Here is a 22,273-nt window from a genome sequence, read left to right on the forward strand (position 1 = left end):
CAGCTGGCAGGAGCTCAGAACTGCACAGGGCTGAACCAAGGCAGCAGCACAGGGCACCATCCCAGGCAGCTGCGGCTACCAGAGGGCACAGGCGTGGGAGGTAGCTGAGCGAGGCAGCGCTGGCCATCGGGCTCACCTCCACCAGGAAGGCCAGGGCGGGCAGTTCCCAGTCTGAATTGTCTTGGCTGAGTAAGTCAAAGAGGCAGGATGCCATGCTGCAACACCAGATGATGGAGACACGGCGCATCTCCCTGGCGGGGAGAAAAAGGCACCATTGCTCCTGAGCTGAGTGGCCAAACCTCTCCCAGGGCTGACTCACAGAAGTTTGGTCTTCTCCCGAGCACTCCCGAGCACGGGTGCTTTGGGAGGCTGCTGCTCCAGGGCACCCTCCTCTCCCAGCCCATTCCAGTCTGCTCATCCCTCCCTTGAGGACAAGGCCCTGCCGCCCATGAGCACAGGGACTGCGTGGGGTGATCTGGGCACAAAGGAGAGGGGCGGTGGGGAGAATGAGGTCTCACCTGGCCAGCAGACCCACTGCATAGTGGTGGGTGTCGGCACAGAGCAGTGTGTCCCAGGCACACCTGCGTTCCATTGCTACCACCACGTCCTCGTACTGCATTTGGCAGAGCAGGGCCTTCAGGGTCTGCAGTGCAAAGCTGTGTGCAGAGCAAAGCCCAGGTCACGCTGGGAGGCCTGGCTCCTGCCCTGGGAGCATGGCAGGGATGGGGAGACTGGGAAGACTGGCATGGAGCACCTGTTGGGGTGGGCAGCAAGGCCGTGTTGCTCCTGGCATCTCTTCCAGAAGGTATCCACCTCTTCTGGCATATTCAGAGTGCTGATGTAAGCTTGGAAGAGCAGATGCAGAAAGAGGTTGGGGAAATACTCCAGCACTACAGGTGGGCACCAGGTCAGATTGAAGAGCCTCCACAGTGTCAAGGTTGCCTGCAAGAAATAAAACAGCCAGAGACAGTAATCAGTGCCAAGACATGCATGTGGCATGGCCCCAGCCTGCGAGGGAGAGGCCAAGGGAGACACATGGGGAGCAGCCGGCCTGGTGCCCCAGAACCTTGCCCCCAAGCCAGGTTTTAGCCCAGCGCCTGAGGCAGGGAGATGCAGCTGGGGGCAGGGCAGAGAGCTAGCTGCTGGAGAGGTGGCCTGGGGGCTGGCAAAGGCCGCTTCCAGAAACTCACAGCCAGGGCAAAGACCCCTGTACTGTCCCCATCGGAGGTGTACACGCTGTCCTCTGGCCAGGCGCTCAGCACATCGAGAAGGATCTGTAGCGCCGGCTCCGCGGTCCTGCTCGAGGACATGATGGTCCCCCACATGATCACGGCAGCTCTGTGGGGCCAGAGCTCTGTGTCAGGGGGGTCTCAGCCACAGCAGCGTGGTCTGGGCAGCTGCAGGGGCCTGCACTGGCCCTCAGCCCTGCCTCTGACTCCTGGCCCTGGCTGGCAGCAGCCAGCCAGCCCACGTGGGCCCAGGCCCTGAGGGGCAGGGAGGGAGCATGGCAGCAGGCTCCGGAGTTGACATGCCAGGACTGGAAAACAGAGGGGCCAGAGGCTCCTGGAACTCTCCACCTGTCTGTCAGGGACAGGCTCTACGGGGTGGGGGGGCCGGTGAAGCCTAAGGCCTCAAGGCAGGTGGGGATGCCATGCCTGTCACACGATGGGGCCCAGCGCAAGAGAGTGATCAGCACGTCACAGGGGTATTCCTTGGTCAGCTCCAGAAGGGCCTTGTCCAGCCTGTGCTCAGCAGATTTGTTGGCCGTGAGCCACCGGTGGATGTACCTCACCATGGCTGGCACCTACAGAAGGCACAGGGAGACTTGGAGAGCTGCCAGGGCAGCAACTTGCCCAGCTTCCCCTGAGAAGTGCTTCCCTTTCCACCACATTGGTCTGGACCTCACAGGCTGAGGGAGCCCAGCAGACCCAGCATGATGTGCCACACCATTCCTGGGGCAATCAAGTCCTTGCCCCAGACTGCTTACTTGCTTTGCATTGGAGACACCCTTCTCCACCAGCAAATCCAGCATGGCAGCACTGGTCTCGGCACTGAAGAGGTGAAAGCTTGCCAAGATCCCAGTGCCCACACCTGTGGTCTCTTCCTGCCTAATGCACGTGATGAATTGACAGATGGTCTGCAGGAGAAGAGCAGGAAGAGAGGGAGAATGCATGGTGTGCTGCAACCACTCGGTGCTGGGCTGAGCAGTGCCATCAGGCCCAGCCCAGGTGGGGATGGCCGCAGGTACCTGCACTGTTCTGCGGAAGCGGCCATGGGCGGGTTCCTGTTCTTGTGTCCGGTCCAGGGCTGCATCTGGTAAAGAGCGAGCGTGGCCAGAGCTGCTGAGGGGCTGCAGGAGAGGCCAGAGAACACAGCCCAGCCCTGTTCTCTCCTGGCAGGGAGAGCCTCGCGATGGCCCAGGGATGGAGCTGCCATGTGGTCCAGCCCCAGCCCAGCGTCTGTCCTATCCATGGGCATGTGGGATGGGATGGGATGGGATGGGATGGGATGGGATGGGATGGGATGGGATGGGATGGGTTGTGGCCAAGCTGGCTGCAGCCACCAGCCATGCAGCCCAGCAACCCAGCTCTGCCACTTACCCTCCTGCAGCTGCTTGAATGGCACCATCTCTTCAGTCTCGTGCACTGGGGCAGCTCCAGGGCCTTCTTCCTCTTCCTCCACCCAGGCCAGCTTGGGCACTCTTGGGGGTCTCTGCTCCATGTCACTGACTGGATCTGTGGCTACTTGCAGGAGAGATGCCTCGGAAAACTCCGAGTCAGCAAGTCCTGCTTTTGTGCCTGCACGGCACCTTCAAGAGAGAAGCGTCAGGAAGGCTCAGGACAGCAAGTCCTGCACTCTGGTCTTGAGGGCTCCTGCCACAAGGACAGGAGACTCCTGTCAAGGATTGTGCTCTGGCCTCGAGGGCACTGGTGGCAGGGATGGGAGATGCCTCCAGGGCACCAAGTCCCACGCTCTGCCCTCGAGGGCACCTGCAGAATTGAAGCCTAGGAAGGCCACGGGTCAGCAAGTCCTGTGGTCTGGCCTCGACGTCAGCTGCAGGAATAACGCCTCAGAAATCTCCGGGTCAGACACGAACGAGTGCACTGTGTGGGGGCTCCTCACAGCACTGCTCTGTCCTGTCCTGTCCCGTCGCATGCTCGGAGCACTGTGGCATGGTCCTGTCACTGTCAGCTCCTATGTCACCACGTGTCACAAAGGGCCCTTTGACACACTGTTCCATGCCATAGTGACCATGCTGCAGCGTGTCACAAAGGGACCCTGCACACACTGCACCCTGCACTATGGCCGCCCCTGGCCCACCCAAAGTGGCCCAGGTTGGAAGGAATCCCTCACCCCAAGTGTCTGAGACAGCCCAACAGGGTCTTCAGGAATGGCTCAAACCATCAGCAAACGCTGCCCTGCTCTGCGGGCTCAGGGCAGCAGAAGGAGCCCCCAGGGCTGCCGATGCAGCCGTGCTGGGAAGGGCACGGGGCCTTCCACAGAAACTGGCACGGCCTCCTTGGGACTCGTCCCAGCCCGTGGCCATCCCAAACCCACGGATGTGGCACATAAGGAACTGTGGGCCAGGGCAGGAATGCTGCTCTGAGCCCTGGGGCCCGGGGAGCGCTGACACCAGCAGGTGAGGCAGAGTCCCTGCCCAAGCAGACCTGCCACCCCCGAGCCCTGGCAGGGCTGGTGCCGTGTCCTGCCCCAGAGACCTCTGCCCCTGGGGGCTTCTGTGCCAGAGGGAGCCAAAGCCCAGGTGCACTGGGGGCTGTGTTCCTGCCTGCAGGGGCTGTTGGCAGGAGCACCTGGAGCAACTGCCGGCAGCGCTTGCTCTCTGTCGGAAGCTCTTACTCCATGCTGAAATTATTTTCTCATTGAAGTTATTGCCTTCAGCACAAAAACACCTTAGCGGCAAAGGCACAGGAAAATCTGGCAAGGAAGAATCCTCAATTCAGGAAAGCTTTACATCCCATTGCTCAACTCAAGTAGTTCCAAACAAGTGCAAACTTCCCAAATTATTTGGGATGGCCTGAGGAGGTGAAGATTTGGAATTTTGCTTCCCATCTCAAAGCAGCAACTCATTTGCCTTAACCTCATCCACTGAGGGTCACTTTACCGAACATAACACTACACAAAAAAAGGGCAAAACCAAGGGCCATCCTTTGGTTTGCAAATGGTTTTCTATGAAGGGATGATAATATCCTAGGTCTCTTAAGGATTAAAAGCTCTCAAGAAATTAAAGCCCACTCAGTGGTACAAAAGTAGCTCAAACAAATGAATAGATGGCAAAAGGGCTAATCCTCCCCCTGCTACAGATAACTAATTGTCCAATAAAGTACAGCTCTCCCGTCTTGTTCCCTGCAGGAGAATCAGGACCATGAAAAGGAAAAGTCACAAATATTCTTTCTGCCCTCTGTAACCACAGCTGTGCAAAAGCACAGATGCTGCCTATAAAGTGACTCTAATTCCAGCCTAGATCTCTCACCTCCCAGACAACTCCTTCCTCAACACCCCACTAACACCAACCCCCCCAAACTCCTGCACAGAAGCCCTCAACATCCCGCCAGGACCCCCAGCTGTCCCCGTCCCTCTGCAGAGCTTTCCCACCCTCCAGCAGACGCCCTGGTTCCCTGCACATGCCGTGGGATGGCACTCGGGAGGATCTGCTCCAAGGCCTTCCCCTGGAGCAAGCTCAGGCTGCCAGGCCTATGGATCCTGGATCATCCTTCCCACCAAGCCTTCCTGTGCACGGCTGTTCCATCTGCACCTCTGGGCTCAGCTCAGACTTCTCCACTAAACCAGGAGTGCTGGTAAAGGATGGAGAGCAGCCTGGCAAGCTCTTTCTCCAGCTCCCTCTTTACTCTTGGAAAGGTAGAACATTCCACAGGAAAGCAACTGATGCCACAAGGAGAGGGGTGGCCTCAAGCACCTTTGGCAATGAAACAAAGCCTTTGTTTGACATAAGTAAGCCCAAGCAATTCCCAAAAGTAAACAGGTAATTAGCACAGCCATACATAAGTACTCAGCACCAGTTAGCATAAGAAAAACCTGGCAGGCCTAACTTGACCTGAGAGTGACTTGACAAAAAGCTTTAGACAGTGTACCAGAAAAACTAAGGGCAAGTGTGGAGTCAGCCCTGTGCAGGGAAGCCATGAGGAAGACTTTGTGCTGCTTTAGGGCATCGAGACCACTCCTGGCCAGTGCCTGGACATCAGCTTCAAGGATAGGAATCTGACCCAATGTATTTCCAAACCCCTGCCTATCAAATCGCCTCAGCAGTGTAAAGATGGATGGTATGTTTGGTACAATTCCTGCATCAACCCACTAAAATTTATACGTGGCAGAGGAATATTTGGGTGGGTTGCAGACCCCCGCCATCCTGCCAGGTCAATAAAAGAGTTTTTGGTGGACAGTGCATTTGCCTGCTGATTTCTTTGAATGAGGGAGACCCCTCAGGACTGCTATATCCTGAGGGAACACCATTGGCCTTGACCTGTAGGCAGCTGCACAAGCTTAAAATCTGCTGCCTCAGCTTCCAGGACCTCTCTTGGCCAGCATCCTGACATGGGTGCAGAACTGCACTGAGGCACTGCCAGGACCCAGCAGGACAGGACTGCCTGTGTTGTGTCCACATAGCACCCCTCACACAGCCAGGGTCATCCCGAAACCAAACAAATGCTCAGCTGTCAGCAGAGGGGAGCAAGGAGCCCTGGGCTCCTCTCAGGGTATCTCAGCTGGGCTCGCTCCACAACACGCCCCCATTGGAAGGGCTGCTGGCCTGCTGATGCCCAGCTGCCAGAAAGGCCTACCTTGTTCTCTCCAAGATGCACAGGGAGAGCCAAAGAAGCAGAGCAGGACATTTGGGAAGCAATCCTTCCAAGCCTTTTCTGAGGCCAGGGACACCCCATGATCAGCCAAGACTCTCCACGCTGCCTGGCCCACCCAGCCCAGCTCTGTGCTGGCCCTGGGCCACAGCAGCTTCCACCAAGCAAGGGCAAATGCATGTAGCCAAGTGTTGAAACACAGCAGACAGGGAAGATGTGAAAAGTGTGTGCGTAAAGGCCTGTTAATTCACAGCTCTCAGAGAGAGCTTTGGGGCTCACAGCTGGACAGAGATGCTGCTGCTCACACCTCTGTCCAAAGCGGGGGATCACACCTTGCTGCAGGTGCTTGGGTCGGTCTCTGCAGGTCGAGGCAGATGCCAAACCTGCTCTTCACAGCCTTCTCCCTTGCCCTGCCCCTCTGCCAAGCACAACATGCCTCAAGGACTGAAAGGACCTCAGAGAGCCAAAGGGGGACCCTTGCACCTGCATCACTGGGAGCTCCCTGGGAAGCACTGTCCTTGAGAAGCAAGCCCCTTTCCTCCAAAGGCATTTCCCCAAATGTGTAGCTTTCGGGGGGAACACCAACACACTCTTAAGAAAAGCTGGCAAGGCTGAATGATTTCCAGTCAGGCGCTCCAGCTGTAGCCCGTATTCCCCCAAGTGTGTTTCCAGGTGGAGGCTCAGAGGTGCAGCCCCAGGCCCTCTACAAACTCAAGCTGTCCACTGCCTCTTCACCTGCCTCAACTCCAGCCTGTGGTCACGGCAGCAAAACCAGGCTGTTCCCAGCCAGAGCCCAGAGCCCTGTTCCTGCAGGATGCTCTTGCCAGCACCTTCCAGGACTCTCCGCTGTGTACGCAGCGCTTTTCATGCCCACTCTCAACAGGCCTTGGAAGGCAGAGCACAACCTGGCTGGCTCTGCCACCAGCACACCCCAAAGACAGACGGAGGAAGAAGCAGCAGGTGTTGTTTTGCAGCCATACCCAGGAGAAACTGGAAGGTGCCCTCCCTCTGGTCTCACTTGGTTGGCTTTCTGACTGGCTCTGAGGCTGGGGCTACCATTCCTGGGTTCTGGGGACCAGAACCACACCAGGGATCCCGGCACTGCCTGACAGCGCTCCAGGCTCTGGCACAGTCTGAGTTTCGGGCACCGTGCTGCTGCTTCATTTGCTCTTAGGCACACCCAAAGCTCTCGGTTAAGCCCAGATGGTCTCTGGTTCTGCCCTCTCCAGGGATTGCAGCTCCCTGCCCAGGCATTGCAGCTCGCCCGGCCAGCCCCTGCTGACTGCCCACTGCCCTCATTCACACTCAAGGAGGTCTGAGATGAAATCAGAGCACCCAGACAAGGATAAGAAAGGAGGGCCCTCGCCACCCACAGGGGAGCCAATGGATCATCACCAAGTCCCTGACGTACAAAAGTCTCCGTAATCTGCACAAAGACATTGTACGACAGGGACATGAGGCTTATACAACCTGGTAACTGCGTGTCTGGGACCTTAGGAGAACAGGCATGCACCTGGATGGTGGTGAGGCAAGGAATTTGGGACCCTTGACCCAGGAGCAGGTATGAATCAGATTTTTGTAAGAGAGCCAGGCTCCCTTTTCCTCTGGGAGCAGCTTTTAATGAGTGTCAGAGAGAGGTTTGTCCACGAGGAGAGAATGCAGGAGCACCACCATAGAATGAGCTGGAAGACCCTTGAGGAAGGGATCCAACAGCTGAGAAAAGTGGCAGCATTGGAGGTTCTCTTTGGGAGGGATGGACAGCATGATAATGACCCTGGCAAGGTCAGGTGCACAGGGCAAATGCTGTGGAGTCTGGCAAATCTAGGGCCATGTCAATGCACCACCTTCATTGCAACAATTACTGGTGATACCAACCGAGAGACAGTGGGTTCTGCTGCCAACAAGTTTAGAAATTGTGAGAGTATGGTCAATGGCCCGATGCAGGCTCATGGCTCTACTGTGATCAAGGAACTCAAAGAGGAGTTTAAAGAGGAAATGAGGAAGATTGGAGATTGATTGCATTATTGTGCCTTGAATGAAGGGACTCCACCACTGAGCGCTGCTGTGCCAGACATGCTGGAACTCCAGCACGAGCTGGCAGCAAGGTGGTACACCACTATTGGCATTGCTAAGGCGTTTTTCTCCATTCCTCTGGCAGCAGAATGCAGGCCTCAGTTTGCTTTCACCTGGAGGGGCGTGCAGTGCACCTGGAACCGACTGCCCCAGGGGTGGAAGTGCAGCCCCACCATCTGCCATGGACTGATCCAGGCTGCACTGGAAAATGGTGAAGCTCCAAAACACCTGCAGTACATCGATGGCATCATTGTGTGGGGGAACACAGCAATGGAAGTATTTGAGAAAGAACAGCGCATCATCCAGATTCTGCTGGAAGTCAGCTTCGCCATCAAGAAGAGCAAAGTTAAGGGACCTGCCCAAGAGATCCAGTTCCTGGGAGCAAAGTTGCAAGACAGACAGAGTCACATTCCCACTGAGGTCACCAATAAGATCACTGCAATGTCATCACCAAGCAGCAAGAGGGAAACACAAGCTTTCCTATGCACCATTGGCTTTTGGAGAATGCACATTCCCGAGTACAACCAGATTGTGAGCCTTCTTTACCTGGTCACCCACAAGAAGAACGATTTTCACTGGGGCCCTGCGCAGCTGCAAGCCTTTGCCCAGATCAAGCAGGAAATTGCTCATGCTGTAGCCCTTGGCCCAGTCAGGACAGGACCAGAGGTGAAGAATGTGCTCTACTCTGCAGCCAGGAGCAATGGTTTGTCCTGGAGCCTTTGGCAGAAGGTGCCTGGGGAGACTCGAGGCTGACCACTGGGATTCTGCAGCCAAAGTTTCAGAGGGTCTGAAGCCAACTACACTCCTACAGAGAAGGAAATCCTGGCTGCCCGTGAAAGAGTTCAAGCCACCTTGGAGGTGATTGTCATGGAAACACAGCTCCTCCTGGCACCCTGACTGCTGGTGCTGGGGTGGATGTTTAAAGGAAAAGTTTCCTCTGCCACCATGCCACTGACACCACATGGAATAAAAGGATTGTTCTGCTGTCCTTCATAAGAGTAAATGTTCTGTTCTCCTGTCCTTGTCACAGTGCTCACCCTGCATGAGATGTGTCTGCAAGCCCTGCAACCTCTGGGATTGGGGAGGGCAAATGTTCCTGGGGGAACAGGGATGGGGCAGCTGGGCTGGACTGACCCAGGGGATTTTCCATTCCATGTGACACCATGATCAGCAATCAACTGAGAGAACTGGTGACAAAGGGGGTAGAGGATTAATTTCTGTTTGAAGATATTTTTCTTTCAAAGCAGCACCTACACACACAGAATCTTATCCTGCCACAAGGTTGTCAGACATTTTCTGCTGGTAGGCAATTTCCTGTGGATTTGCTTTTCTTCTGTTAGTGTGTCTTGCTGTGCTTTTTTTTAGTTGGGTTTGGAGGGTTTTTTTGGTCGGCTTTGTTTTTTTCCCTGTTGAACTGCCTTTCTTCTCATGCATACAATTTTTCTCCCTTTCCTTATAGCTTGCTTGGCACCTGATTGCAAGACAAATTTACCCAACTCAGTCATCTTGCCCAGTTATGTTTAGCAGTCACCATTAACTAGATGAGTTCAGTCACAGACTCCCTGCCATTTGGCAGCATCCACAAAGTATTGAAAGTGCATTTCATGTCCTTGTAGAGATAATAGAAATAATCCACAGTGGTGGTCAAGGGCTGGTCACTGAGGGATGTCACCAGGGCCTGGCTGCCAAGAGGACTCTGTACCATGGATGACATTTGACCCTCATTGTTCAGCCACATTCCCACCCACCCCATGTTCCACTCCTTCAGCCCAGCTCTCTCCAGTCTGGCTCTGAGGAGACCACAGCAGACCCTGTCACAGGCCTGCTGAAGCCTGGGCACACAACATCCCCTTCTCTTCCCTCCCACGTGGGTTCTGCAGTCCCTGCCTTGTCCTGCCAGTGCCTGGAATGGCTGCAGGAGGATTTGCCACATCCCCTTCCCTGCTGAGCCTGACCAGTCCGTGACTCTCCCAGTGCCCCTCCCTGCCCAGACTGGTTCCATGGCTGCCCTTCCCAAGGGCCCAGGACCCTCTGGGATGGCTCTGGCCTTTCCAGGGGGTTTGAGAGAGGTCCCACAGTGACACTGCCCAGCCTTCTCAACAGGCCTGACACCAAAGGCCTTTTCCACATCCCTCAGTCCCAGATCAGTGCCCAGAACACAGCACAGCCTATCCAGGTCCTCAGGGTGCTTCAGAAGGGAGGCAGCAGGGTTTTCTCCCCACAGACCCTCACTCCTTCCAATGTCTCTCTGTGCAGTCCATGGATGCCCTGAGCATTTTTTCCTGGAGCCTCCCTGCCCAGGATGTTTGTCTCTATGCTGTCCTAACCACAGCCCAGCAAAGAATTCAGGTGGTTTCCCCGAGGACATTACTCTCAGAGTAAAATGGCCTCAAGGCACTGTTTGTGCCACTGGAATTGTGCCACCCCCAAGTGCTGCTGATGGTGTGTGTGCTCACTCAGGTTCATCTCCCCACACACACAGGATGCACTGCTGAAATCTCCCCAGTACAGAGCAAACATGGCCTGCTGGCCTGGTCACTTGGTGTCCCTCCATGCAGGGACAAACAATCTCCTGCAGGTGGGGGAGAGGCCAGTGCTGGCAGTGGTGGTTGCAGGGGCTGGTGTGGGACAATTGTCGTGGGGCACCTTCCCAGGCTGTCCCCAGAACAAAGACACAGCCCAGGCCCTGCTCTGCTCCTCCATCAGGGCCATGCCAGGAGCTCTGGCTGTGCCAGGACACTGCTGTGTGCCCTCCCTGCACACTCCCCCTCTGCCCAGGCACTGGGCTTTGCTGTGCCAGGGCATTCCTGGAGCACATTGCTGACAGCATCTCTGGAGGAGAGCAAAGCCTTCCTGCCCTGCCCTCAGGAGATGCCCTTGGCTGATGGAGCTGCTGTGCTGGAGCCCAGCTGTGTCCCAGCAGTGCCCACGGCCTGTCCCTGCCTGTGGTCACAGCACGGACACGCAGCAGGACAGTGACCAAGCTGCCAGAGCACTGCGGCCTCACAGCCACAGCAGGGCTGGCAAGGAGAGGGTGGAGTGGGAAGGGCAGCTCCAAAAGGAACAATCCCTGCTGCTCCCTGGCAGTGCTGCTCTGCTGGAGCTCTCTTCCCCTTCTCCCCTCTAACTTCATGCAGGCCTCAGAGCTGGGATCCCAGATAAAACAGGCACTGCAGGGTACTTTATTTTGTTCAAATGTAGCAATAGCACAAACCTGGTTAACAGAGCTTATGGGTGACATTCAAGAGGCAGACAGTGAATTAGATGGTGGGGGTTAAAAAATGTTATTGAGGATACTTTTATGAGCTAAAAACCCACTGAACATTACCCAAGGATCTGGGCAGGCCTGTTGGGCATGTCATGAGTTCCATTCCAAAAGTTTGGCAGAAGAAAACAGGCAATAGGTAGCTTCAGAGAAGCAGCCAGTCATAATTTTCCTCAGGGCATCCTTGAGCTCCTGGTTCCTCAGGCTGTAGATGAGAGGGTTCAGGGCTGGGGGCACCACCGAGTACAGAACTGACACTGCCAGATCCAGGGATGGGAAGGAGAGGGAGTGGGGCTTCAGGTAGGCAAAGGCTGCAGTGCAGAGAAACAGGGAGACCACGGCCAGGTGAGGGAGGCAGGTGAGAAAGGCTTTGTGCCATCCCTGCTCAGAGGGGATCCTCAGCACAGCCCTAAAGATCTGCACATAGGAGAAAACCATGAACACAAAACAGGCAAATGACAAAAAGGCACTAACAGTGTGGAAAAAATGACGGGAGACAGGTCCATTCTATAATGTCAACAAGTCTCAGTTTATTTCAAGCACACATGTATAGTTATACCCGTTATAATGAAGCTTATGCATATTGCAAAATTTATGCTCATCATTGGTGTATGAAAAACAGGTCAATCCCGCCTTTGGAGCTTTCTAAGCTTGCTTTGTTTTCCCTTACATTTATCTTTTTGCTGAACATTCTACTGTTGGGAACCAGCTTACCCAAGGACATAAGATATTATTGCTACATCTGCTATTGCTGCACTGTGCAATTTTCAGCTACTGCTTCACTAACTGCACGTAGTCATGTCCTTTCTCACGAAGCCATTCTTCCACAAAACTCTCCATATTTCCCCTGTTTTTGTTTTGGACCATTGAGTTAGTTGTCCACATCTTTTGAACCATGCATTCTATCAGCTTCTGAAGACAATTAAACAGGCAGGGTAAAATCAGCAAGAGTAGTAAAACAACAATCAAGATTCCTACTGCATACATGATAAAAGTTCTTAGCCAAGGACCAATCCCTAAACTTTTAAGCCATTCTTCTATCCCCAGACCATCCTCTTCTTTTAATTGATGAAGGCCCTGTTGTAGTTCTTTAATCTTAGCATGTATTGATATAGAATGATCAGAGAGATTCATGCAACACATTCCTTCAAATTCCTCACATCCATGTCCCTGGGCTAACAACAAAAAATCAATGGCTGCTCTGTTCTGTAGTACAGCATGATTTACACTTTGTACATCCATAGCAAGCATAGATAAAACCTCTGATGTTTTGTTAAGTTCATCTTTAGTCCAGCATCCCAATTGTTCAGCTAACACCATAGCCTTTCTGGCAGCTCCTCCTGGTAACAGGGTTGCCACTATTACCTGTTTTAAAGTACTCCAAAATTGAGGTTGTCCAACCTGATCACATTTTAAGTCATGCACATCAGGCCTCTTCCTTGTCTTCCCTAGCCTGTCCCATTGCATTAGCAAGGATATATTAGGATGGAACAGTGCTAGTTTTCCTAGGTAACATGGTCCCCCTTGTGGTTTTACCGGAATTCCATTCCAAGCTCTATTTCCACAGATCAAAAATACACCCTTTGGCAACCTTAAGGGTTTGGTTATCTTGGAACCATCACAGTTAGAATATAACTGTGATGCTACCCTACCTGAGTCCAGTGAAGAGTCTAGAGAAGCCCATTTGTTTCTTGGGTTATTTACACTCTGCAAATTCAATGGAACAAAGCTAAACCATCCTCCTGTTGAAACATTCCCTAAACTAGCATTAGCACTTCCAAAGAGATCTAATTCCTCTGGTGGAGATTGCAATGTTTCTTTAAGTGACAGTACCAACAAACATTGCCTATAGCCATCTCGTTGAGCTTCTGTGTAAGCAATATTCTTGTCTGGCCCTTTCACCTTTGCAAAATTCTTGCAAAGCGTCTGATTCCTTATCAACCCACAAAATTCCTCTGGTCTCCAGACAGGAACACCTGTTAGGCAGGTACGAAATGGATTTGTCACTCCTCCCAAGCTAAGGCATAGCGAACTTTGATTAGTCATGTTAGCCAAGGTTACCCAAATATTTTCTCTGGGCTGATTAAATTGTATTAGTCCATGACAAAGATTAGTCAAAAGAACAAAATAGATTATCCACCTTATCGCCCTCATGATTTCTTTTGCTTGAATTTTAACTTTAATGTCTGCACATATTTAATAAGCTTATCTAATTCTATGTCTGGATTTCCTACTACTGGTTTTCCTAAATAAGATCTTATAGATACCTTCACTTGCTTTTGACACCTTGTTGATAAAACTTTTGAATTTGCTTGCTTAATTAATCTATCACAAGCGTGTTCTGCTTCCCACCTATAAAAAGCTAATATCTTTTGTTCTGGTGCTTCAAATAACTGTAAAGCTATAGCAACTCCTAAGCCTGTGTCTCGTATTAAATCTCTCTGCCAAGAATCTCCTCGTTTTCGAAAGTCACAATGTTTACACCAAAAATGTCGTTTTAAAAATACTTGATCTTCCCAGTATGTTTTTCCACAACCCCCACAAACAAAAGCAATCCAACTGTTACAATTAAAATTCCCACAACTAAGACACTCGGGATTCTTTGGTCCTGGAATATCAACAGTCTGTAAAGCCTCAATAGCTGTAACAATTGCTAGAAAAGTTGACTCTGAAGGCAAAAGTTGATCAATCACTGGGGAAAGTCCTCTTATCTCTTGAAGAATAGGTCCCACTGTGCGAATCAGCTTCTCTTCAATTCTCCTCTGGTCCTGATCCGTCAGGCAAGCTAAGAGACGACTCATCCAGAGCTGGTTTGGTCCACTTTGCTGGCACCCAGAGTGAACCTGTAGGGGTGGAAACACAAAGATATCCCCTTCCCCAATATAGGACCTTTGCTGGGTTCTGCCAACCCCCTGTTTTAGGGTCCCTATACCTGACCCATACTTCTTTGCCCTTTTTGCTTATTTCTTTTTGTCCATAATGTATCATCGCATGTGGTGCCTCTGAATCCCCAAATATACACAAATTATTAAGAACAAAGAGCACCTTCATTAGCCTTTCCTGAACATCTCTAATTTCCCTATGTTTTTCCAGATATCTCTTCAAAGTTCCATTTGCCCTTTCTACAATTGCTTGTCCAGTGGGAGAATGTGCTATTCCTGTAATGTGCTTAATTCCCCATGATTTTAAAAATCTATTCACCCTGCCACCAATGTATGCAGGACCATTGTTTGTCTTAATCTGCTTTGGCACTCCCATTACTGCAAAGCAACTACACAAATGCCTTATAACATTTAATGATTTTTCTCCAGCTTGAGCTGTTGCCCAGATGTATTTACTATATGTATCTATAGTAACATGAACATATTTCAAGCGACCAAAACTATTTACATGAGTAACATCCATCTGCCAGAGTTCATTAGATGAAAGACCTCGTGGGTTAACTCCCCATCCCATGCCATGACCCCCATTATGATGACTACAGATAGGACAAGCTCTCACTATAGCAGTGGCATCTGCATGGGATATTCCAAACTCCCGTTGTAACCCTTTTGCATTCTGATGAAACATAGAATGTGCCTCCCTAGCAAGCCTTTGCCCTGACAAAGGAGAAGTTTGAGTCACTGTGACAAGCTTATCTGCCCGGGCATTACCCCCTCCTAAGCCAATTTCCCATTTGTGACTTCTTATATGAATGATAGCATAAGGATGTTCTCGGATTTTTACTGCTTTTTGAAGTTGCATGAACAGTTCAAATAGTCTCTGATTTCGTACTTCCTTGATAGCAGCATCTTCTATTCTTTCCACAACACCAACTACATACAAGGAATCTGTAACAATATTCAAAGGCCCCTTCAGGACTGTCAGAGCCCAAACCACAGCTGCTAACTCCAAGGTCTGAAGGGTATCTGAGTCATTTGCAGTAAGGATTTCATGATTCCAGACTCCCTGCTCCTGCCATGTAATTGCTGCTGTTCTTGACCTCTTCCCTGCATCTGTGTATGCCGTTATTGCACCAGGAATCGGCTCCTTTTCTCACTGTGGCCGAACCATCCAACTCAATTTTCCAATCCACTGTAATGGAGGAATTTTAATATTTTCAGTTATGACAGCACCTCCTATTCCTAGCAGAGCTTCCTGCAGTTCTTCACTATTGACCAAATACCATTGTAAAGAGTCCTTTTTCATAGGAATCTGTATTAATTCAGGCTCTCGCCCATCAACCTGCAAAATTCTCTCACGACCCCGTTTTATCAAAGCTGCTAACACTTCAATTTTTTGAATTAAAGTCTTTGTTTGCTGAAGTGGAGGGGATAGCCATTCCAACACCCTTATCTCCCCCGTTTTTGTTTCTAGCTGGGTTAAAGATCCCAGCAAATGTTTTTCACCACACCATATAGTGAGATTAAGCGGGATTCCCAGTATTCGCCGATGTACACGACCCTGAACCACACAGTCTGTAATTTGCTGAAGAGTTCTTTTCTGCTGAGGATTAAGGGTCACTCGTGCTGTTGGGTCTGTGCCCTTTAATAAGGGTCTAAGAGAATCCAACAGTTCATTTGGAAGGCCCACTATAGGTTTAAGCCATTGTAAATCACCTAGTAATTTCTGAGCATCATTTAAAGTAACAATCTGTGTTTTCAGTTCTAATTTCTGAGGTGTTACCAAGCTTTGAGACAATGTCCATCCCAAGTATTTCCAAGGAGAAGTTAACTGTATTTTCTCTGGGGCCACAACAAGCTGAAAACGTCCCAGCAAGTTTTGTACATATTAACCTGTAAATGATTTAGGCTGAGCAATCAAAATATCATCCATATAGTGATAAATGATAGCTTGTGGCCACTGTTGCCTCAATGGTTGTAATGCAGAATCTACGTAAAGTTGACATAAAGTAGGGCTGTTACGCATACCCTGAGGCAAAACCGTCCATTCAAATCTTTGATCTGGACCTTCTCTGTTCAGAGCTGGCAAAGTAAATGCAAAGCGCTTTGTATCCCTGTCATGCAAAGCTATTGTAAAAAAGCAATCTTTGAGATCTATTATCAATAGAGGCCATCCTTCAGGTAACATTGCTGGATTAGGCAGACCTGGCTGTAGTGCACCCATTGGCTCCATCTGTTTATTAACCTCCTGCAAGTCATGTAACAAGCGATATTTCCCTGACTTTTTCTTTATTACAAAGATAGGGGTATTCCAAGGACTTGTAGACAATTTCAGATGCCCTTGTTGATATTGTTCAGTGACCAAGGCATGAGCATGTTGCAGACTTTCCCTTTTTAAAGGCCATTGCTTTACCCATATAGGCTCATCACTTTTCCAAATTATGGGAATCGGGAAAGTCCAAGCAATGGCTATTATCCCAAAGGGTGCTCATTTGTCAGGACAACCCCTAACTGTGTTAAAATGTCTCACCCAACTAGGCATTGCACCGTAGGTGGTAATTGAACAACAGAAAATATTGCTTTTATGACTTTACCATCTATTGAGACAGTAAGAGGTGGCGAGCGACTTGCAAGAGTTAAACCTCCAACTCCTGTTACTGCTGTAGCAGCTGGCTGTAAAGGCCAATGTGCAGGCCAACACTGTGGTGCAATAATACTTGAATCAGCACCTGTGTCCAGCAAACCTGTAAGCATGCATTTTTGTCCCTTATACTCCAACAAAACCTCTTTTCTTGGTCTGTCATTCAGATCCAAAGTTAATAGAGTCAAGCCTCCTGTAGATCCAAATCCATCTCCTCCACGGCTTTTCCGTGAGGATACAGCCTTAGTAACTTGCTCCAGAGGAACCAATTGAGCAATCCTTTGTCCTTTATTATTCCGAATAGGAGGAAATGGAGTATGAACCATAATCATAATTTCACCAGTATAGTCTGCATCAATGACACCAGGCAGCACAAATAATCCAAGCATAGAGGCCAACGATCTTCCCAATAACAAAGCTCCCATTGTCCTGCCCTCCATTATAATAGGTCCATTAACTCCAGTGGGGACCTTCTGCGGCTGTGGTGTCATTAAAGTCACTTCTACTGCGGCTGCCAAGTCCATCCCGAGGCTCTCTCTTGTGGCTGGATGCAAGGTGTCGCTGTTGGAAAGGCTGGAGCAGCTATTTGTGTCGGAGCGCGGCTGCTCTTGTTCGCGCTGTTTCGGGCGTTTCCCGGTCTCCTCTTACAGGCAGCAATGTTATGAGTATCCGATTTGCACTTAGGACACCATACTCCAGCAGCAGAGCATTCTCGCCGAACGTGTCCTGTCCCTCCACATCGGAAACATCTCACACGGCTGCCGTAAAGACTTCCCTGGGTTGCTACTGACTCTTGGAGGGGTGCAAGAGCAGCTAACACCTGTGTCTGTGAAGCTTTTGCCTGCTCTTTTAATCCCTCCCCCAGCTCTTTAATAGCCTCAACTAAAAATGCCTGCTGCCCCGTTGGTATAGTAGCCATCCTCTCTAATGCATCTTCTATAGTCCAATTAGCTCCTAATGTGTTTAACACACTTCTTGTAGAAGCATTACAATTTTGCAAAGCACACTGCTTCAACAATGATCCACGCATAAACTCAGGCACTCCAGCTCTCTCTATTGCTGCCGCTGCCTTATCAATAAATGCTCCAAAAGTCTCATCCCTTCCTTGTTTAATTCCCATATATGCTGGCAAACCTCCCGGGTCTTTCACCTTATCTATAGCCCTTCGAGCTAGTCGCATTGCCTCTCGACACTTCTCAGGTCCTAGCATAGCTTGTGCCTCAGTGCGAAAATATGCTCCTAAGCCCATCAATTCATCCATAGTTACTCCATGAAGAGGATCTCCAGGCTGCCTTTGTATAGCTACAGCTTCATTAACTTCTGCCTGCCAGTGTGCACCAAACAAAAGCCTCTGATGTGGCGAGAAAATCAGCTTAGCAAGACTTCTACAATCTCCTGGTAGCAATATATTAGTACTCCAAACATAATCCAATATCTGCCTAGCCGGTTCACTAGTAACTCCAAATTGACTCACTGTAGCTCGCAACTGTGACAATAACTTCCAATCTAACGGTGTAATCTGAGCTGTTAACCCTCCGCCTGCCTGCTGCTGAAAAATTACAGGACAAGCCAGTTCTGCTGCTAGTTCCAAAGCCTGCCCATCTCCTTTGTCCAGCTCCTCTCTTGCCAAAGTCGCCCAAACTTCCCTCCGTTCCCTGGCCAGAGCCTCCGTTAGGTCAGACTCTGCCCTAGGGGTCGGCTTACTGGCAGACAAACTTTGACAAACTGTCGATTTCTGTTCTGAGGGGGCTGGAGGAGCCGTGGGCTCACAACGTGACTCTGTTTCCGTGTCCTCAGACACAGGTCGCAATGGAGGTAACTCCACTGTAGACACAGCAGGTGGCATGGAAACACCAGGCAACCAATCCTCCCCGCTAAAACCTCTATTTTTCTCTAGTGCTGAAGTTCTCTGTTCAGCAGCTTTCTTTTCTGCCTGATGTTGTAATAACTCATTGTGAACTACCTTCCACCACTTTCCCAACTTTTTAGCTGTCTTATCATCATCTAAAACTTCCTCCCACAGTTTATCCCCAAACTTACGCCACTCAGACAACTCATGTACTGTATGAGGATTTACAAAGAACCCCTTAGAATACCCATATGTTAATAACCCTGGCAGATCTTTTTGCAAATCAATGCCTTTAATCTGCCTTCTCTGCAAGAATGCAGTAAATAAATCATATGCTGCTTGCCTCTCCATACCTATATTGCCAGCGCTGTTGCAGCCCTCCGAGGTCGTCAGCAGCACTTATCGGCCAGGCTTGCCTGTGCAGTCACCTGGGGCACGGTGCACTCTATTTCAATTCAGCACTTTTGCCGTCCTGGCTGCATCAGGACCCGAACCCTTTTTTCGTCACTCCACCGTGGCACCTATCACGTCGATCAGGTCACCATTTTGTGGAAAAAATGACGGGAGACAAGTCCATTCTATAATGTCAACAAGTCTCAGTTTATTTCAAGCACACATGTATAGTTATACCCGTTATAATGAAGCTCATGCATATTGCAAAATTTAAGCTCATCATTGGTGTATGAAAAACAGGTCAACCCCGCCTTTGGAGCTTTCTAAGCTTGCTTTGTTTTCCCTTACATTTATCTTTTTGCTGAACATTCTACTGTTGGGAACCAGCTTACCCAAGGACATAAGATATTATTGCTACATCTGCTATTGCTGCACTGTCCAATTTTCAGCTACTGCTTCACTAACTGCACGTAGTCATGTCCTTTCTCACGAAGCCATTCTTCCACAAAACTCTCCATAGAGAAATCTGCACAGCCCCTGGACACGCTGAGTCTCTGGCTGCAGAGCAATGCAGGTGAGTTCCTGGAAGTGTCTCTGACAATGCCAGCACTGACAGGACCTGTCAGGGTGGCTCTCCTGGATGTCCTGGCGTGGAGCAGAACAAGCTCCAGAGCGGGGCTTCCCTGCTGCTCCCTCAGAGGCACAGGACAGGTCCCTGCACAGGCAGAGCTGCCCCGGGGCCGTGGGGTGGGGATGGGCTCAGTGAGCGCTGGCAGGGAGTGGAGCTGGGCACAGGGAGACACTGCTGGCAGGAACAGCTCCCTCAGCAGAGACACGGGCAGGGAGGGACAGGGAGCTGCTGCCACAAATGCCGGGCAGGGGGATGTGCCACCTCCCTGCTGTCCCTGTGGCTCAGACACCTTCCCCCAGCAGCTCCTGCCCAGGCTCCTTTCCCATCCCAAGCAGAGCCCCTGCCCTCATCCCACACAGGCTCGGCTGTGCAGGGCCCCTGCAGCAGCCAGAGCCCAGGCAGGGAAGGACAAGGCCCCGGTTTCCATCAGTCTCTCTGTCCCTCCTCCACTGGCAGGAGCATTGTGACATTTCACTGCCATGCCCAGATGCCTGTGTTGTCCCCATTGCCATCATTGGGTTTTCTAAGGCAGTGCCAGGGTCTGGTGGTGGCAGGTGCCCGTCCATGCAGGGAGCCTTGGGACCCTGCTGTGGACATGTGTCTGTCGGAGCAGAGTGCCCAGGTGCCCTCAGGGGCCCTTCAGCTGATTCCCTGGTTGTCCTGCAGGGCTGCAGGTGCCCTCCAGAAGGGCACAGCTCTCCCGTGGTGTCTCTGTGCTGCGTGGGATCCTCATGGAGGAGACAGCTCAGTGTTAGGGCCAGGGAAATGCTGCTGGGCACCTGCACCTGGGCAGCTGCAGTGATCCCTCTGTGCAGCAGCCTGGCAGGAGACAGCTGAGATCCCAGTGAGGCACCCTGAGGGAAGGCGAGGGCTCTGTCCATGTGCTGTCTGACCCCAGAGCCCTCTGCTCTCAGCACTGCCCTGGTTCACTCTAGGGGAACTCCTCTGCATGCCTCTCCTGCAGCTTGAAGCTGCCAGCAAGGGACAGCTGAGAACAGCCCTGATGGCCAGAGCTGCTCCATTGTCCCTGCACTGAGAGACCATCCCTGTGCCTCTCAGACCCACACGATTTCACCTGCAGTTAATTAGAAATGTCAGGGATTTCAAACAGCCACAACCACTCCTGACTGTGGCAGCTGCAGCTGGGTGAACAAATACAAGGAATTCCCTCAGCTCAGTTCTTCAGATGGGCAAAATGCAAACAGCAGAGCTGAAATGATTTTTGGTGTTTCCAAGTTCATTTAATTGGAGATCACCCAGCATTCTCAGTTACCTCTCACTGCTCAAGAAGAAGGAATCCTCCTGAGCCGTGCTCTGAATTCCTGCAAAACCAAGAGCCCAGGTGAGGGGAATGTAGAGAAGTGTTCTTAAAAGGAGAGACCCTAAATGTTCCATTGCTATGAGATATGCAATAGATTTTGCTCACGGAAGTGTGGCCTGACTCAGTGCTGTATTTTTCTCCTCAGGAGATAATAATTTCCTGAGGCAGAAATGTCCAACAGCAGCTCCATCAGCCCCTTCCTCCTGCTGGCACTGGCAGACACGCGGCAGCTGCAGCTCCTGCACTTCTGCCTCTTCCTGGGCATCTCCCTGGCTGCCCTCCTGGGCAACGGCCTCACCATCAGCACCGGAGCCTGCGGCCACCACCTGCACACACCCATGTTCTTCTTCCTGCTCAACCTGGCCCTCAGCGACCTGGGCTACATCTGCACCATTGTCTCCAAAGCCATGCACAATTCCCTCTGGGACACCAGGGACATCTCCTACTCAGGGTGTGCTGCACAGCTGCTTCTGTTTGTCTTTTTCATTTCAGCAGAGGTTTCCCTTCTCACTTTCATGTGATACAAGAGCTACATGTCCATCTGCAAACCCCTGCACTACGGGACCCTCCTGGGCAGCAGAGCTTGTGCCCACATGGCAGCAGCTGCCTGGGCCAGTGCCATTCTCAATGCTCTGCTGCTCACGGCCAATACATTTTCCATGCCCCTGTGCCAGGGCAATGCCCTGGGCCAGTTCTTCTGTGAAACCCACAGGTCCTCAAACTCTCCTGCTCACACTCTAAAATCAGGGAACTTGAGCTCCTTGCTGTTATAATGAGAGTTTTGTGGATGAATGGCTTCGTGAGAAAGGACATGACTACGTGCAGTTAGTGAAGCAGTAGCTGAAAATTGCACAGTGCAGCAATAGCAGATGTCGCAACAATATCTTATGTCCTTGGGTAAGCTGGTTCCCAACAGTAGAATGTTCAGCAAAAAGATAAATGTAAGGGAAAACAAAGCAAGCTTAGAAAGCTCCAAAGGCGGGATTGACCTGTTTTTCATACACCAATGATGAGCTTAAATTTTGCAATATGCATAAGCTTCATTATAACGGGTATAACTATACATGTGTGCTTGAAATAAACTGAGACTTGTTGACATTATAGAATGGACTTGTCTCCCGTCATTTTTTCCACAATTGAGCTCTGTTCTTTTGCTAAATTGTGAAGTTGAAGGTATCAGTTTATGTGAAGGTATAGGTTACGTCCTCTTAAGTTTGAATACAGTAAAGCTTTTAGGCCATATTCCTTTCATCCTTGCCCTCACTGTCCTCGTGTCACACAGTTCTTGGTTCATTTCTGGTTTGATTGCCTGGATTTTGTTTGGTTTTGTTGCTGCTTTGTTTCCTTGCTGTGCCTGAAGTGTCCAGTCAGGAGCAGAGTGACTCTT

General features: G+C 51.0%; 1 protein-coding gene across 1 annotated transcript; it reads right to left on the reverse strand.

The window, feature by feature from the left end:
* Nucleotides 1-1,597: 1,597 nt before the first annotated feature.
* LOC146764540 (uncharacterized) lies at nt 1,598-18,860 on the reverse strand. The gene is made up of 9 exons (XM_085564522.1): nt 17,447-18,860; nt 16,646-16,724; nt 14,944-14,999; nt 13,902-14,012; nt 8,142-8,279; nt 7,243-7,323; nt 2,249-2,350; nt 1,988-2,137; nt 1,598-1,804 (listed from the first exon to the last, which is right to left on the reverse strand). The coding sequence occupies exons 1-9, from the start codon at nt 18,536-18,538 to the stop codon at nt 1,598-1,600; spliced, it is 2,016 nt and encodes a 671-aa protein (XP_085420648.1). The 5' UTR covers nt 18,539-18,860.
* Between the last annotated feature and the right edge of the window lie 3,413 nt (nt 18,861-22,273).

The sequence above is a fragment of the Lonchura striata genome, chromosome 33 (genome assembly GCF_050655825.1).
Source record: "Lonchura striata isolate lonStrDom1 chromosome 33, ASM5065582v1, whole genome shotgun sequence".
Taxonomy (NCBI): Eukaryota; Metazoa; Chordata; class Aves; order Passeriformes; family Estrildidae; genus Lonchura; species Lonchura striata.

Bases quoted from the DNA above. Each gene is read 5' to 3' on its own strand.
- LOC146764540 (XM_085564522.1), bottom strand. From the start codon at position 18,538: ATGCCACCTGCTGTGTCTACAGTGGAGTTACCTCCATTGCGACCTGTG. The intron at 7,324-8,141 runs GTACTGCAGGTG...TGTTCTCCTAAG, and splicing joins CACACAATGATGCCATCGAT to GTCCCAGACACGCAGTTACC. The intron at 2,351-7,242 runs GTACGTCAGGGA...CCTCTCCTGCAG, and splicing joins TGCAGATTACGGAGACTTTT to CCCCTCAGCAGCTCTGGCCA.